The 17,690-nt window shown below is 41.4% G+C and overlaps 1 protein-coding gene across 5 annotated transcripts in view; it reads right to left on the reverse strand.

Moving 5' to 3' along the window:
* The window catches only part of AGAP1 (ArfGAP with GTPase domain, ankyrin repeat and PH domain 1), a 290,576-nt gene that overhangs the window by 193,668 nt on the left and 79,218 nt on the right, over positions 1–17,690 (reverse strand). For all 5 annotated transcript variants that reach the window (XM_010713236.4, XM_085228640.1, XM_085228638.1 and 2 more), the window contains exons 2-3: positions 15,648–15,706; positions 10,151–10,238 (exon numbers count right to left, since the gene is read on the reverse strand). In XM_010713236.4, the coding sequence (XP_010711538.1) occupies positions 10,151–10,238; positions 15,648–15,706 (147 nt within the window). The remainder of the gene's footprint in view (positions 1–10,150; positions 10,239–15,647; positions 15,707–17,690) is intronic.

Here is a 17,690-nt window from a genome sequence, read left to right on the forward strand (position 1 = left end):
TCCCAACAACCACATCAAATTTCTCATCCTGCCACACTACATGTGTTTAAACTCTTGATGGGTGAGTGAACAACTCACTTGTTTTACAGATCAGCCCTTCCAGCAACTCAGCAAGCGCACACAGGCTGGCGCTGACCCTCCCAGCACTCACAGCAATAAGCAGCCTGAGACCTGACAATTCCCACCCTATAGAGCAGGTTTCAGACCACCATCATCCAACAGTTCATTATTTCTCTATGTTGTCAATTAACATAACATCATAACAAAGAGTTAAATAAAATGAATTACTTAATTCACAGCCCTGCAGAGGGATACTTCAAATCTTTAAGTAAATGCAGCATATATGTGATTGAAGAGGGAAAGCTCTGCACCATTTCCTGGTTCCTTTATCTAAATACTGAAAGTTCACACAGCAAATTATAAAATATTGTGAACCAAATGCATTTAAGAACCAACTCATTATTCCCCTCTTGGCAACAGGATGCCTTTCAAAGCTCACTGCATCTTCAAACACAGAGGCATTAAGAAAAAGTGGAATGGAAAGCTTAAATAGAGAATTGGAGAAAAAAAAAATATCCATAGGAGTAGTATTAAAATGCTTACAGATCACATGTGAGCAATTATATGAAATTTGCTCGAGAGCCAATTGAGGGCCAATACGATTTTTATTTATTCTAAGGGAGCAGCACTGAGAAGCGTACCATGTTTAACTAAGATAGCAGAAAGTTGTTCAAGGCCTCCCTCCCTGTAGGATCCCACCTTAAGGGACTAGTTTGCTTGCACCTGATCCTGGCCTTTCCCAAGTGTTTAAAAGCATGCCCTAGAATGGAAAAGTTCAGTTGGCAGGAGAGCACAGGGCTCACCAGGTCCAGCTGAGCACTTTGGGGCTAGCCAAGAGCTTGTTACTGAAGGCACTGCTCAAATGCCTCCTGCACACTGACAGCCATGGGCATCAAACAGCTCTCCAAGGAGCCTGTCCCAGTGTCTGAGCACACTCAGCAGGAAAGAAATGTTTCCTGATGCTCGGCCCAAACATCTCTGGTGCAGCATTCCGTTATTCCTCTCTGTCTTGCCACCAGGGAGAAGAGACCATCCAGGGCGATGCAAACAGAGAAATGACCTTCCAAAAGAATAATAAATAAATGCATGAATGAATAAGGCTCGAAACCATGAAAAATCATGTCAAGTAGTCCCAAAGGAGGCAGCTAGCTTTGTTCCAGTCGCATTAGTATTATGACACTGAGACTTATTAAGACTGAGAGGGGACCTGATCCAGGTTTATAAATATCTGAGGTGTGGCGGCCATAGTGGTGAGGCCAGTCTCTTTTCAGTGGTACGTGGAGACAGGACGAGGGGAAACGGACATAAGCTGCAGCATAGGAAGTTTCGCACGAATGTGCGTAAGAACTTCTTCACGGTGAGGGTGACGGAGCACTGGAACAGGCTGCCCAGGGAGGTTGTGGAGTCTCCTTCTCTGGAGATATTCAAGTCTCGCCTGGACGCCTACCTGTGCGACCTGGTGTAGGGAATCTGCTTTGGCAGGGGGGTTGGTCTCGATGATCTCTAGAGGTCCCTTCCAACCCCTACAATTCTGTGATTCTGTGATTCTGTGACACGTGCAGTCTTTCAATGAGGAAATCTCTCAGCTCCCAAATGTACCTGCCAAAAGAGGTCACTGCCATAAAAATATGAGTAGCCTAAGGAACCAGCTCTAAGGAACACAACCATCACTCCTGTGACGCCCTAACAGCCATGGCAAAGCACAGAGTGAAAGACAGGCCATCAACAGCTCAACTACATCCACTCGCATCCTCAATTCCACCTTTAAAAATCACAGAAAAGCCAAGCAAGGGGATACCTACTTCCCTACATTCTGGAAAACATTTCCATGAGATACAGCCATTCATGTAAAGAAATTACTCAAACTGCACGGCGGTTTTTATTTGGGAGGATGCTATTATGTGGTATCGATCCATACAAGTCAATTTTCAGACGTGCTCCCAATTTTGCATCAGGAAGCAAATATAATTTCTCCATAGGAAGCACACAAATACCTACCAGAAGACGCAGAGCAGCGCTTGGGATGCAACAAAAACACCCAGTGTGTTCTATGTGCCTTATTAGGTCAGATTCCAAATGTGAAATGCTCCAGATAAAAACCCAGCTTTGATCTATGCAAAGCTAAACAAAGTCTGTGCATCAGCAATTTGCAGTCATGGCTAGAGAGATCTTGCACAAGGCAGAAGGCTGGGCTGAAGGAATCAACAAAAGCTCCTTAATCTCATTTCTATGCGTGTCACTCCTACAAAGGCTGATGGTTCGAATCAGCAGCAAAGATAAAACCACCCCTCTGTAGAGATTAATGCTCATTTCAAATAGCACACACATTTGTGATGGAAGATGCTCTACATTGTAAACTCTTCCTACCACATAGGGAATTCCACAGGGTGAGGTTTTCACCCCGTTTGGAAGGTCTGGACACCTCTTCCTCTAGCTGCTAACCGTTTCACTGAGCAATTGCTCACTGAAGCAACCGCTGATTTTCATGCTATGTCCCCAGGCTCAACTTCAGTTGCCAGACTCTTTATTCAAGCAAATTGCCACAGGGATGGAGTTATTTGGCCATATGAGAAAGATAAATCTTGGGGGGCAGGCTGTATGACAAACCCATGCAGCAGCTGACTGTCACAGCCATGGGGGCAGGGCGGGGGGCACAAGGAGAAATCATAGAATCCTAGAATGGCCTGGGTTGGAAAGGACCACAATGCTCATCCAGTTTCAATGCCCCTGCTATGTGCAGGGTCAACAACCACCAGGACCAGGCTGCCCAGAGCCACATCCAGCCTGGCCAGCTGCAGCAGCCTGTGCCCAATAACACCATCTTCCGACAAATGTAGTTGTGTTATAAGCAGAGATTGTCTTTTTTCTAAAGACCAAAGACCACATCAAGAATGCAGATTATTTCAAGAAGGGCATACTTTAAAGATGTTTTCTCTGCAGCTCCCAATTAAGCAAGTAAAGCATACACAAGGCATTAAAATTAATTTTCACCCGCATCAAGTTGTGCTCAGTGATTGATGTCGATTCATATTAGCAGTTGAGAAGCTATTATTCAGCCACACGTGAAGTTTGCTTTTGGGAATTTCCTTAGTGCCAAAAATGGTGCTAGATAATACTTAAAAACCAAATGTGGTTGAGCTGGGGTGACTGAATAACCATAGAAGTACAAAGATTGGGGAAGCATTGCTTTCGCTCACATCGAGAGCCACAAGCCGTTAACTGCACGAGCTTTCCAATAAAATACAACAGCAAAGCAACCAAGTCTGGGCTTTTCAAACCCACCATCTGTTTCTCCTGAAATGCAGATTTCAGATGTGATTTAGGAAACGCATGGATTCATTTGCTAGCTAGAATATCAGCACTCTCCTTGAAGTACCAAACAATGCTCCTACTTCCATCAGCACGCCTTTTTTTCCTCCTTCCTAACCAGAGCCCCCAGAACGGCTGCTGCCCAGCTCTTCATACCTTGCTGTAGCCAGGAAGATGAGAAGTAATTCAGACTGCAGCACCCTGCCACCAAAATTAGCTGTTTTTGATGGGCAGTAATGTCTCACGTAGATGGATTCCTTCGTAACTCCTGTTGCTGACCTTCATCCCATCTTGCCCACTTTTACAATTAAAGCCAGGTACACCCATGGGCACAAAGTATGCATTATCACATTATATTGATAATTTAAAAGTGACAGAAAAACTGCCAATGAAGCACTAATGTATCATCTTGCTCTTCCACAAGGCAAGGTTTGGAGGCCTTTGTAGCTGCAATGACACTCAGCAGTGTAATTTCGAGAGGCATTCACTGACACACTTGCAGTACTTGTAGAAAGGCTGTATCCAGCAGGTCCACAAAAGCAGGCAGCAACATGAGTGGAGATGAACTGATTTTAAAGCATTCAGAAAAACAGAGCTTATGCTTCTAAGCAGCATTAACTACCCGAGTTGCACAAAGTCAGAGACTGCAATTCATGCTACGTAATATGGTTAGATAGAAACCAGGTGTGTGTGTTCATCTTGACAGCAAACAGAGATACTTATGCTGAAAGACAGCTCTGCAGAGCTCATTCCCAAGAGGCACTGAATTTAACTATTAGAGTAGAGCAGTCCTGAACTGCAAAGTTGCAAATTAACCAAATGAGAAAAAGCCACCTGTCAGGGTAGAACTGGAAAAGATCCATCCCAGGCAGCTACAGGGAATGCTCTCTAGATGCCTCTGCTGTCTGAACCAAAGGAGAAAACATTAATTGGCCCTTCTTCATCTTAGTTATCTGTTGCCTTATAGACATGAATGCTTAGCCCTCGGAGATAAAAGTGTAACTGAAACACTGATTCTTAGCTAGTCCACCAGAACTACGCCTGCCACATTACACATGCCTGGGAAGAACTTACGGTTGCCTCTCTTCCTAAGGAAGGAAAACCACCAACCTATACAGGATTGTTCCTTTTAACAAATAGGTCTGAGATTTTAACATCATTCAACATTCTGAAACAGAGGTAAAAAAGTACCTGTGTCCTGCAAGTGAGCACACAGACTTTTAAAACTGCTAGCAAGATCAGACACCCATCTGACTGCTGTGATGAAGTAAAATGTTTTCATACAACATTTACTGCACAGACAAAAACTTTGGCACTGAGTAAATAACAGCTGAATACATTTTATTCTGTAAGGATGCCCTCTTTTCACAGTTCATCCAAGTGAAAAAATATTTCTGACAGCTTATCGGGAGAAAACAAACAGCAGTAACCTGCAAGGAGCTCCCTCTGCCAGCACTCACACAGATCCCTGGTGCTCACCCCCAGCTCCCAAGTGCCAACAAGAGCTGTCAGCAACACCTCTGCCACCACAGCACCTGCAGCACTTTCTCTGTATGCTAAGCCCTGTGATTGCAGCTTCAAAGGATTGTAAGACTGACTCACCACAGCTTCCTGCCTAGCTGCTCCTGTATTTCACATTTCTCAACACCAGGATTTCTAAACTTAGCCCAACAAGGCACAGCCACGACTGTCACATGTTCGAGATGAATCAGACAATAACACTCTTCAGATGAAGACACTGAGGGGCTCTAGGAGTTCTACCAAATTAAGTACTAAAATGTAAAGCAAAGAAGGTATCTGTACATTTATATGGGATATGATTAAGCTAATGGTTCCATTTCTACTTAAAACCAGGATTCTCTGAAAGTCTTTGCTTTTGATTTTTTTGGTTTTACTTCATTGACAGCAGGTGCAGGCAGTCACTTGAACACAACACACCCACTAATTGCATATATGCAGCAAATCTAATTTTAAAAATTTATTTTTTCAAGCCAGCTGGAGACAAATAACAAAAAGCAGCAATCAACTTCTTTGGGCAGGATGTAACACTGCTTTAGCACACTCTTACCTGCCTGTTTCCATCAAGCACTTTTCTTCTCATTTTAAGTACACCCAAAATACCACTTCCCAAATGTAAGCCCCACCGCTTAAAGTAACACTTTACTGCAATTCCTTACAAATTAAACGAGCCTACTATGCCTTCCACCTTTCAGACACCAGTCTGAATTCAGGCAAATATTCAGGCGCTACTTTTCAATCTAACAAATTATCTCCAGCCAGGATCTGCTCAAAGTTTCTGTGCACAAGCTTAATTTTGTTGTTGTGTTTCGGTTTGGTTTCTTCTTCAGTGCTCCTTGGCTTTTTATACTTGGGTTACAGCCAGCTTCCTTGATAGCTGTCCTTTTACTGCAGTACTACAATGCAAATAGTGAATTTGTAAAAATAGTAAGTAAAATCCTGAAACTAAAATCGGATCTAGCTACCTGCTGCCATGCTACTATATGTCTGAACTCAAAAAAAGAAACAAAACAGTGAGATGTGCTAAGGAAACCTGGCCAAGCCACCAATCATTATCTCTGGTCTAAGGTTTGGGTTTTTTCTTGTTTGTTTAACTGTCTCCCAGAATATTCCAAATAAGAAAAAGAATACAAGCTGGAAAAAAGAAGCAGCAGTTTGCAAAGTTTGTATTTTGCTTTAAGAGCTAAATGTTGGGCTGTGGTTTAAAGTTTACATCCAGAAACCAAATTTGAAAAGGAAGAAGAAAGCCCCTTCTTCCAGCAGCAGCCACTCCAAGCTGACTTCTGCTTCATAGCCACTTCTACTGTTATTAAGAGACTGAACTTACAACGGCAGCTATAAATCTAAATTCCAGTTTTTACCTGGGATGGAACTTTGAGAGAAGCCTGTTATTACAAGGGCACAAATCCCTCAGACATAAGTCATCAAGAACCTTTGAGTATTCAGGCTGCAGTGCATGAAAGACATCATCTCAAAGATCACTCTGTCCTCAAGGCACACAGCCTAAAAAGGAAGTCCCTTCGAGGAAACTGCTTCTTCAGCATCTTCTCCCCAGAAAAAGAACAAACACTAACCTCTTCCTTAAATCACCACCGTTCCTTATTTGTGTAACACTTAAAGCAGCAGCTGAGTAGCCTGCCGGAACAGAGCTTTTCAAAGGATTCTCTAAACCACACAGCTCGTCTCAGGGGGATGAAGAGGAGTGCTATGGAACGGAGATTTCAGAATACATAAACACACTCTTTTATGCTAAGCCTGAAAGGCTCCAAAGGCCCAAGAGAGTCATGTGCAGCAATACTTAAAAATCATCAAAAAAGACAAGTGTTATTGTGTATCTGGTTGTCAGTATGAAACGCCAAACAAAAATAATTAGCCGATAGAATGAAAAACAGGAAAAGAACTGAAAGGAGAGAATCTTGAAATCCATGTCTAAAGCTATCACTGTCAGTGATAGGGTCGGTAAAGAAGAGATGAAAAAGGACTCTGATAGCTCTGGCTGCCCTGAGTGCTATGTAAACCTTGTGAAACATCACAACAAGGATTTGAATTCAACATAAAACACTGCAGCTTCACTATATTTCCAACCTGGGAATTCTAATGGATGCAGTACCCAGTTACTTGAAAGAAACAGGACTCTACGATCAAATACACACGTGGAATTCTTGCCAAGTCTCACTATATAGGCTACGTGTGTAAAGACAAGTATGATGATGATTTTAAGGAATTCCAGTAAACTGCAAGTGTTTCTCTTCACAAAAAGCGTGCAAGTACACACTCTGACAACAAATGTCATGGCTTTTCATTTACATTTCAGTTGGTTTGCTCACCAGGAACAAACACAGCTTAGCCTAGGACGCTCCTCCTCTGTTAAACTGAAATATAAATCTGGTTGTTTAGTAAATATGGCCTCCAAATTCCTGCGTAGTTGGAAAAAAATTAACCAGATAAAACCAGCCATTGATTGGAGCTTAAAGAGATTAGTCAAGTTCAAAACCTATTTGCTCACAGGAGGAGTGAGAAATGAGAGAGAAGCAGCCCTGCAGCCCCCAAGGTCAGCGAGAAGGACGGCAGGAGGTGCTCCAGCCATGGAACAGAACTTCCTGCAGCCTACGGTGGAGCAGCCTGTCCCACTGCAGCCCATCTATCTTGTCTGGAGCTTTTAAAACATCATTAATTAAATTAATAAAGAAGCTGCACAAGAAAACCAAACAAACCACCACGCCTCACGTGCGCTGCAGTGTCACTGCAATCACAACATGCCAACTGGCACAGTATCTAATGAAGAACTTCCAACCTACCCTAGCAATACAAACAAGAACTAAAACAGGCTACCATTAAAGGAAATGGGAAGGAAGAAACAGATGGACACTGAAAAACACGCTGTAGAGCAACACATCATTTGTTACCTTACAAAATACATCTGATTTTAAAAGCTGCCTCACAGCAACACAGTTACATCCATATTAAATATACAAGGAATCTAAAAGTCAAATTTCTTCCTAAGATCTACTTCGAGAAAAACAATTTTCATGTTACACTAGAGACTGAAATTAATTCCAAACAGGAATAAAAGTGAGGCTAAACAAGGAGAGAACACTGCTCCATAATGTTGTATCACTCCTCCTCTTGGTGGGGAGGTTTGGGGCAGCAAAAGAGCTGAAGGAATCATGAACCCATCTTTACATACTGAACACCCATTGACTGGAATGCTGAAGCTACCTTAAAAGCCTCGGGCAGATCTGGCACTCATCTAATTTAGGGCAGATTTCAGAGTAATTGTAGCAATTGAGAAGGCAAAGGATAGCAGAAATAGTGGTCCCTTGCTGTCATCATCATTTTCACACCAAGTATGCATCAATCACTTTACTAATTGGATACTACTTATATGATGCCTGATACGTTTTGCTGTTTGTAATCCCGCCAGTTATTAACTTTTTTTCATAACCAGTCAGGTAGCTGAGACTTTAATGCCTGGTACACATCATATTTTTTAACCAATTCAACAAACCAACATGTTATAAAGGCCACAGAGAAGGATAAAAAGAAGTACTGCACTGATTGTATGGACTTATGACTAGGTAAGACAGCAATAGAACAAATCATTTTTAATGTTTACAAAGGAGAAACTATATATTTTTCTTTAATACTAACTTGATTTGAAATCTTGACCCTGTTGCTTACAAGGTGAATTAGAGATCTTTAATTATTTCAGTTTTTCTGCCGTTAATGAAATGGTGTCATTAGTGAGGCTTGTCAGCTACACTTATGTGCAAAGAAATGATTTGACAGTGCTTTTGAAATCTAATCCTTTCGGGAGAAACAGCCCGAACGTCACTCAAGCACTGCATATAAAAACCCTTGAAGACAAAGAGGATAGCTGGCAATACTCTCAAGGAACACTGCCTAAAACATTCATAGCTCACGAGAAGAGTACTACCCCTGTGATTAATCAATATAGTTACATTTTGCAAGGTTTTCTTCTTTTTCTGTTCGTGAAATGAGTAAAAAAAAAAAAAGCGGCAGAGATGGCTCATTATTCTATGAACACTTGCTTTTAGCAGACCTACATGCTGCATGACCGTTTCCCACTACCAGCATCTAAAAGCAGCAAGCCTCAACGTCACCGAAATGCAGTTCTATTGCAAGGCTGAATTATCACTTCATCCATCCCAGCAAAAACATGTAAGGCAAGGTTACAAACCAGACTGCATCACTGTTACTGCGATTACACAACAGCAGCCTTGTCAGTCAGCCACTCCTTTTCCCTCTCCCATTTTTACTACAATTAGAGACTGTTAGAAAATCAACTAAAACGCTTAATTGCTACCTTTGGTAAGAGTTAATTCAAAACAGATGTTATCAGAGATGCATGAAGCTACCTACTACTGCTGAGAAGACAACTACAGCAAGGGACAAAAACAGTGAGATGTACTGAAGACTTGAAATCAAAAGAAAACAAAATGATACACAAAACAAAGGGAAAATGCTACAGTACAAAAACTGCCTTCTGTCTCTTCGAAACAAGAGCTGCCATGAAGACAATGTATAGTTACCTGCATCCATATCTGCAAAGAATGGAACAGCCAGTAAGGAAAAGAAGGAACCAGAAATTCAGTGTCTCAGAGATGGATTTTAAAAGTTCATAAGGAGAATAAATAAAGAAAAATTTAAAAGTATTTAGTGTACGACACTTCTGTAAGGTATTATGATATTTATGATTTCAAACTACAAACGTGGATTATTGCTAAACACCACTTTTCAGGCACAAATTAATATTGTGTGACATAACAAGAAGTTTCAGGGGTTTTATTTTTTTCCTTTTTTTAAACCTTCAAATCCAAAGATTTAATATATTAAACAAGGAAAAAATTACATCTTTAATTTAGCTTGTTACATTTTTTACTTTCCCAACATAACGAGGTGAAGGGCCCAGTTCTGCAGAAACCAAATACCAGATACAGTAACTCTGGCATCTAAGAGCACTACCCAGGGCAGTAAACTCTTCTCAGTACAAGGCTACAGTTTCCCATACAGACAAATAATGGATGCAAAAACATTGAGGGATACTAAGAGGTTACAAAAAAAGGTAAAGTTAACTTATTTCACCTACTTATTTCAGTTTGGAGAACGAGAAAGGAATATTCTCCGTGAACAGTAAAAAAAGCAAACTGGATTCTTAACTGATTCATTTTTGCATGACTAAAAATGAATAAAGATGCAGTCTGGAATGAAAAAAAAAAAAAGGATTTCCACATCCACATACCTTCAGGTGATTCCTCCTGGACATACGTGCCAGTCAGATAGCGGTGTACAAGAGCAGACTTGCCACTAGCTAGGTTTCCTACGATCCCCTGGAGAAAAAAGGAAAAAAGTTAAACTGCAATTAACTCCAAGAAAAAGCAGTATGTTTAAGTAAAATCTCAGCACAGCTTAGAAGTCAACCAAAGCATGGCATAGAGACATAGCATTATTTAGGTTGGAGAAGACCATCGTAGATCATGAAATCCCACCATCAACACAACCTGCCCAGTCCCATCACTAAGCCATACCCCTAAGTGCAAATGTCTTTTTGGCAACACCTGGCAATCTAATGTAAGGACATCTGAAAGCATATGTGCCCAACCGAAACAACTGCTGCTGCGTTGTCCCTGGTCTGACCATCAGCCAGAAGTGCAGTGAAACACACAGAAAGGCAGATACAAGCCTGGTCATCCTGCTCTGCACAGTTGGGGGTCAGGTGGGTCTGCAGAATGCACTTCCTTTGTGTTTCAAAGGTGTCTTTTGTTCTTGCTCAGCTATCATCCACCCACTTATTCACCTCTCCCTGTGAAACAGAATTCTGCAGACATTGCACATCCTCAGCTTTTGAGAAGGGAACTAATTTTCTCTTTTAAACAAACCCAGTCCTATTCTATCCTACATGTCTATCTTGACCCTAAACAAAAGACTGAGAGAAGCTCCCTGCAGACAGGACCAACTCTCTGCTGATCTGCTTGCGGTTGCTGAATACAGGCAGGATGAACAGGTTACATATTAACACACAATCTCTGTTTTGCTTTCTTAATCCTAATTGGTGAGAAGCTATCCTCCTCATTAAAAGCTGCTTAAACCAACAGGGTGATGTCACTTTAAAATGACCCAATGACAGCCTCAGAGTCTGTAGGCTGGGGAGGGAGCAGCAAAGACCATCATTTATTCTTTACTGCTGTGATCAAGCTTCAATTAAGACTAATAAAAGAGTAGTGTGGAGGATGTCCATCACTCTACAGCTGACATGAAAGGTCAGCTCAGATAAAGCAGGAGCTGAGGCAGAGAGCAAGTGGAAGACAATTTTGCATCACCTGTGATAGCACAAGCTTTAAATGTAATGAATGGTGTGGGTTACAGTGAAAGAAAAACAACCAAGAATCCCAAAGGATTCCAGAAGTAATGACAAACAAGAGAAAAACATGATCTAAGTTGAGGGATGAGAAAAGGAGAGGGAAGAGAAGAACCACATCCCATTCTGACCTAATACTATAGGAAGCTTCACACTGAGCTAGAGAAAAAGAGTTTGAAACAGGCAGAAAATGGACTGTAATCAAAAAAAGAGGCACAGGAAGAAATGTGGCACAAGAATCCCACTGTAAGTGCAGCTGGTACCAAGGAGCAGCCCCACCAAAATGAAAAGGAATCCACAGCCCTGGATGATGGACATCTGCCTGCTGGGCTTTGAGCTGACTTGAAGAGCATTTAAATGAGCAGACTGGATGTTTTTAATTTAATTTACATCTAAGAAATTGCAAGCCATGCAAACGTATGCCAAATGCCTACATCTAAAAAGCAGTGCAAATGCCACTCTGCAGATGACTAACCTTGCATTCTCAGACACCGCTTCCATGGAGCAACACTCTCTGGGAAGGAAGCAGAGTTGCATTCACACCTGGCCATGACAAAGCCATTTATCAGATCTACCCTTCCCTTTGAGGCTAAGGAACAACTTATTCCAGCAAATTAAATGAACAACTGCAACACTGCCAACTTTCACTGCTGAAATTCCAAATAATCCCTGAAACTCTGACTTCATGCATGTATACATGCTAAGAACATTTTCACTGAAGCTCCCAACTCATAGGCTGGCTTAAATCCAGGTTATAACAACATTGTTTACCTGGAACATCATTTTTCTGCATTACAGAAGATCCCCTTGTCCTAAGATGTACTTTTGAAACCTCACAGAAAAGAAAAAGTGGCCAATAAACTTTAGTGAAGGAAGCTAACTTCTACAGGGGCATGACTTCATCTGCCTGATAAATCTCATCACATGGGAGAATAAATGCTGACAAGAAAAGCATACAGCTGATATCTCAAAATTCCTAATTATTGGTATGCTCCACATGATCTGCTCCACAAGCAGGTCGGACCTGCAAAGCCTGCAAGATGCCCACGCTTACCTGCTGAAATCAAAGTTTGTGGATGAGTCTAGAAAGATGGTCTCTTGATTTAAACAAACCAAGACTTGGGGTACAAGGCAGTTTCAGTCTCCTAGGCAACTTACTCAAAGAGCAACACCGAAAACTAAGAAGGAATTAAGCTGCTTGCTAGTTGTCTGTTTTCTTCAGCAAGCGGCTGATCAGAATGCTATATTCACTGAAGCTTCACTCCTTAGAACTAAGCTAACTTCATATTCTCAATGCAAGCTTCCCCCTCTCCTTCCCCATTAGCTTTGTGTCACAGCAGAAGAAATAAAAAATGGCAATCAAACCCAAAACCCCATCTCTAAGTCAGTAGATCAGACATATCACTTACATCATCTCCTCTGCAGATAAATAGTCAGGCCAAAGCCCTTGCTGAGTAACACAACTTCTGAAGAATTGGAAAGAAAGTTCTGCATGGTTTTGCTAGGAAAATCATGATAGCATGGAGTGTTTTGTGTTTTTACTTTAGAGCAAGAAGCTCTAGACCTTTCGAAATGACATATTGAAGCTACTTCTGACCTGCCTTGTAGCCAGTTTAGCCACAAGGCATCCGTGAATCCATTTCATCCTGAGAATCACACGAACTCACCTCAGACATCAGAATAAGAACACAGCAGGTTTGGGTTTTTTTTCCCCTAAAGAGGCTGAAGAGGCCTGACAGCACTGAGCAGCACAGCCAGTCATGCCATGCAGATTGCTACAGCTTGCAGAAAACCCAGGTGCTTACTTCACAGCTCCATAAACAGGATCCAGGAACATCAGCGATGCTCCAGAAATTGACACGTCTCACCCAGCCAGCTAACACACTCCTGACAATAACAGAAGTCTCAAAATCAGTTCTGTTGCAGTATTTGGCTAGCAAAAACAAATATACCACATGAAAGAAATCTATCCCAATACATATTAGAAGGGGAAGGGGAGACAGGAGGGAGGACCGTTATTCTTTCTGAAAAATATCTTGCAAAATATATCCACCCATTTTTGTATATATTCTTGTGTTATTTTTTACAAGCCTTTTTCCCTCAATCCTGCATTTTCCCTGACCCTCTAGACTCAATTTCTAGTCCCTTTAAATGTCTGTAGATGCTAAAGGTATAACCACCTGCTACAAAAACGAAATTTCAACTCCAATGCAAGGACTGCCCAGGCACTGCAGTAAGCAACCTCTCCCAGCAAGCCCCGGACCATCTCTTCCTATAGAGCACAGTCCACTCGAGCAGGAGTTCCTTCTTAAACCAGCAGCATTATGACTCGTCTCCCCATCTGCACTGCTGCACTCAATGCTGACAGGAGCAAATACTTCTCACTTCTCATACCTCTCTGACATGCCCAGCACAGACACAATATAACGACTGTGCTGCAGCAGAAGAGAGCAGTCAGGCTTCAATACTGCCTTTTAATTCCTCTCACATAGCCAAGAGCTGATGATTACTCTGGACTCACTACACAGACCTCCTTCCCAAGGGCAGATTTACAGGAAAGGGGGAGCAGACTTCAGACCTAGTTTGCCCTTTCTGCTGGAGCACAAGTTCACAGCCCCCGTTGGTGCAATTAGCTTCAATAATTTGCTGCAGTATAATCAAATTATCATCTCTGCAATGGTGAGAGTTCTGCTTTTATCAGTATTACACAAACTAAAGCCTCAGACAGCAATCTTGAGGCTCACGCATGCTGACCACTTAATATCAATTCTCTACAGCAGCTGCATAGCAGTTTATTTTCATACGGCTGCTTCACACAACACTGGGACAAGAGACTCAAGATGAAAGTGTTCACATAACACAGCCTTAGGGCACGGTTAGTTCTTGTGATGCCGAGACTCTAATGGTCTGAGATTGTTTGCATTCTGTATTAGAGCACAGGAACTACAGCTTTGGACTCACCTGCAAGCCACAAGTTTATTTCCAGGTGTTAGGAATTGGCAGGGCCAGGAAGGGGGTGGGATGAACAAAGAAACTCTCTGCAGATCCTGCCCAGCATAAACTAGCTATTACCACAGTGCACTGGACTCCATCCAACACTTCTTAGTCCTAAATTCTTTTTATTTTCTTCTGCCAGATATTTTAGGAGATAATTGTCTTGTAATAGCAGAGTTTTATGCACCAACCAATTCTCTTCTGCTTACCCTGCGCATCAGTGGAATTAAAACAGGAATGTAACTCCAGACAGGAGGAAGCTGTTTCCATTGGAATGCCACTGCAAGCTGGGGCATTTGTCACGTTAACTTTAACCTACGCTTTCTCCATAAATATTATCATCAATTCCAATTTGGAAAGAGAAATTTGCCATTTGAGAGCTGGACTAATGAAGCATAGCTCCAGCTGTCCATTCTTGAATTGATATGTTTTTGTCCAATTCACTTTGCCACTCGGCAAGCAGATGCTTAAGTTGGAGCAGCTCAGACACTTAAAACAAGACAGAAGTGATCTAAGCACAAACTGATCCAGCCTTAAGCATCCAAAGCAGATCACAGGTGTCTGTGGTATTACCAACTACAGTATCTGAAATACTATAGCAGTTTTTATAGACTGAGAAATTCATCATATTTAATTAAATCTGGACTTTCATATGGTAAACATCACAGTGATGTTTGATGTCAACTAGTAGGAGATTTCAGCCTTCATCTTCAGCCTCCGTGTTTACAACTTTAAAAAAGCAAACTTGGGAAATTCCCCCAATTTTCTGTGTTCTTTTGCCTTTACTTCCATTTATTTGTGAAACTGCTCAGCCAAAGGAAAAACTATCTTAAGCAGCTATTGAATCATTCTTCACTCTTTTAACTAGAATGTTTTTGATTCCTTAAATGAAAGTCCCAAATATTTCTCTTTCTATTAAGTATAATAAAGAGCTTTGAGAAATATAAGCAAACAAACCACCAGACAGAACATTTATTTTTAAGTTCTTTTAAGACAGGAAGAGAAGACATTTGGTCCTTGAAGAAATTGTGCAACGTTCTTACAGCAAGATAAAAGGAGCTTTAGATAGCACCTGCTAGCATTCAGTTCCCTCTCTTACAGAAGTGTAAGACCTCCCTATCCAGAAGATCACACCGTGAAGCTGGTGGTAGTAGGCAAATAAGTTCAAACAGAAATAAAACACACAAGTGGATCTTTGAAGCATGCTAGCTGAATCAAAAAACACATAAGCTTCAGAGTTTTATTTTGAAGCAAATACTTCACTTCATAAAATCACCTTCTACGTTTTTTCACTTAATGGTAAATTTAATGAACCTCAGAAGACTTTTCATTCCTGCACAGCATTTTCAGAATGGTTTTCAGAGAAAGAAGTAAAAACAAAACTCACCACTTTCAGCTCTGGTACAGATCGGCTTAGTGTCCATTCCTGGCTATTTACAAAGGCATCTGTAAAAGCAGAAAAACAGTCACCCAGTCAGTGCAATGACATTTAATGGTCTGCCACCCCAAATTCCACATTAAGGCCTTGGACATTCCAGAGATTACAAGACTGATAGGCCAACACATTGAATTTGGATAAATTATACAAAACCTCAAGAATCTGCAACTAAATGTTATGCAGAATGAATGCACTGCCTGCAGCAAGTCTCGTTGTATCATCTCTGTTGGAATGAAGGAGACCAGTGCTAACTCCAGTCCTGTGTTACAGAATGGCTCTCCCAGTGTGTGTCTAGTCCAGCTGCTTCCCATCCGCCATGCTACAAGTTCTCCTCTACAAGGAAAGCTTTGGATGGCTCGTCATGTTCTATGCCAACAGCAGCTGTTACCACCACCAGCGATTAGATTCCGACTTCTAGTCAGTGAGACAAAAGATGGGAAAAAGATCTGAAAAATTCACCAAGGATTGCACTAAAGAAGAGCCATCTAGACTTCAATAATGCATAGAGACATTTACTACAACACTATCCAAATCTATTAGGGCAGAAAGAATTGATTTCTGGTAAATCAGCAAGTGAAGTTCCATCACTGATCCCAAAAGAAAGTCAGCACTGCATCTCACCGAGGTTCTCACACACAGAAGAGAGAAATAAGGCTCTTCAACAACCTAAAATTTTTCTCATCTTGTTCCTTCTGTAAAGGCCCATACAACTGAAGGCAAAAACATAAACGCGTTTCAGTTAGGGATTCAAGCAGCATTATTCTGAAAGATGAGTTAACATTTTCCAAAGCAATGCAAAACTGATTACATTACTGTGTGTCACAGACTACTCCCACCCAGCAGATTAGATTCAACTCTACAGTAATTAAAGGGCACTGAAGAAGTAGCAGTGTAACAGATTCAATTCTCAGTGTTACAAGAAATAGCAGGTGAAAAGTTATGCCTGCCTACATTATCCATAAGCATGCAAAAGCTTTGAACACAGCTATTTTGGGACTGATACACCAACCTGCAGAAGAAGGCAATTGCATCCTCCCTCTGAATCCAGAGCATGGAGTAATTGGAAGCAACTTTCTATCGTAACTGGAATCCTTACTGGTTTAAGAAACTGTGAGTTGAAAGCAAATTTTCCCACTGCTCAAATAGAAGTAATCTCAAAGCAAACTTGTACTTTGCATTGCATCTCTGTTGCTCACTATACATGCTACTCCTGCTCGATATTACAAAGAATGCATTTGACATGAACTTGGAAGCCTTCCCCATCTTTAATGCATCATTTAATGTTTCAACTACAAGGAGGAGTTGTGTGTTCCTAGCAGGATGTGTATTTAGAAGAAAACCTTTAAAAAAAACAAGTACTTTGGTGTATTATAATCTTGAGCTATCTCCCAGTCACTCAGTGAAAGGAAGGCTTGGGTGAAGACGCTCTGAGGACTGCTGCTCTGCCGTGTCATGCTCTGTATTTTCTGTTCCGCTGTTTTATTCACTGCTTTAACAGCAATTTTCCAAAACTACAGGAAGTTGGAGCATTAACACTATTTGGAAGCTTGTGATTGAACTGGGATTCCCTAAATCTCACCTTCAAGAAAATAGCTCTTAATAACTAAAGCTCCATCGAGGCAGCAGAAGTTCAGGTTAGCTTTTCAGTAAAGCTGTAAGAGAAGCTGGTACAGTCACCAGGCTCCTGTTGCATGATTTGAAGGAAAACCACAAGTAACCAAAACCTGGTCTTCCATCTGTACTGGATGGCACTGCACACCGACTGAAACACCTCGTGTTGGAGTCAGGCACGACTGGTAAACAGCACACAGATCACTGCAACATGGTGCTTGCAAATACTGCTTCAACTATTAAAGCAAACACAGCTTAACGTTACTGTTTTATCCTTCGTGATTGTATCAGCATTTATGACAACATAGCTATTGGTTACGAAAGAAAGAACACCAATTATTACTAAATATCACAAAATCATTTAAGTTGGGAGGGACCTTT

The sequence above is a fragment of the Meleagris gallopavo genome, chromosome 7 (genome assembly GCF_905368555.1).
Source record: "Meleagris gallopavo chromosome 7, MGAL_WU_HG_1.1, whole genome shotgun sequence".
Taxonomy (NCBI): Eukaryota; Metazoa; Chordata; class Aves; order Galliformes; family Phasianidae; genus Meleagris; species Meleagris gallopavo.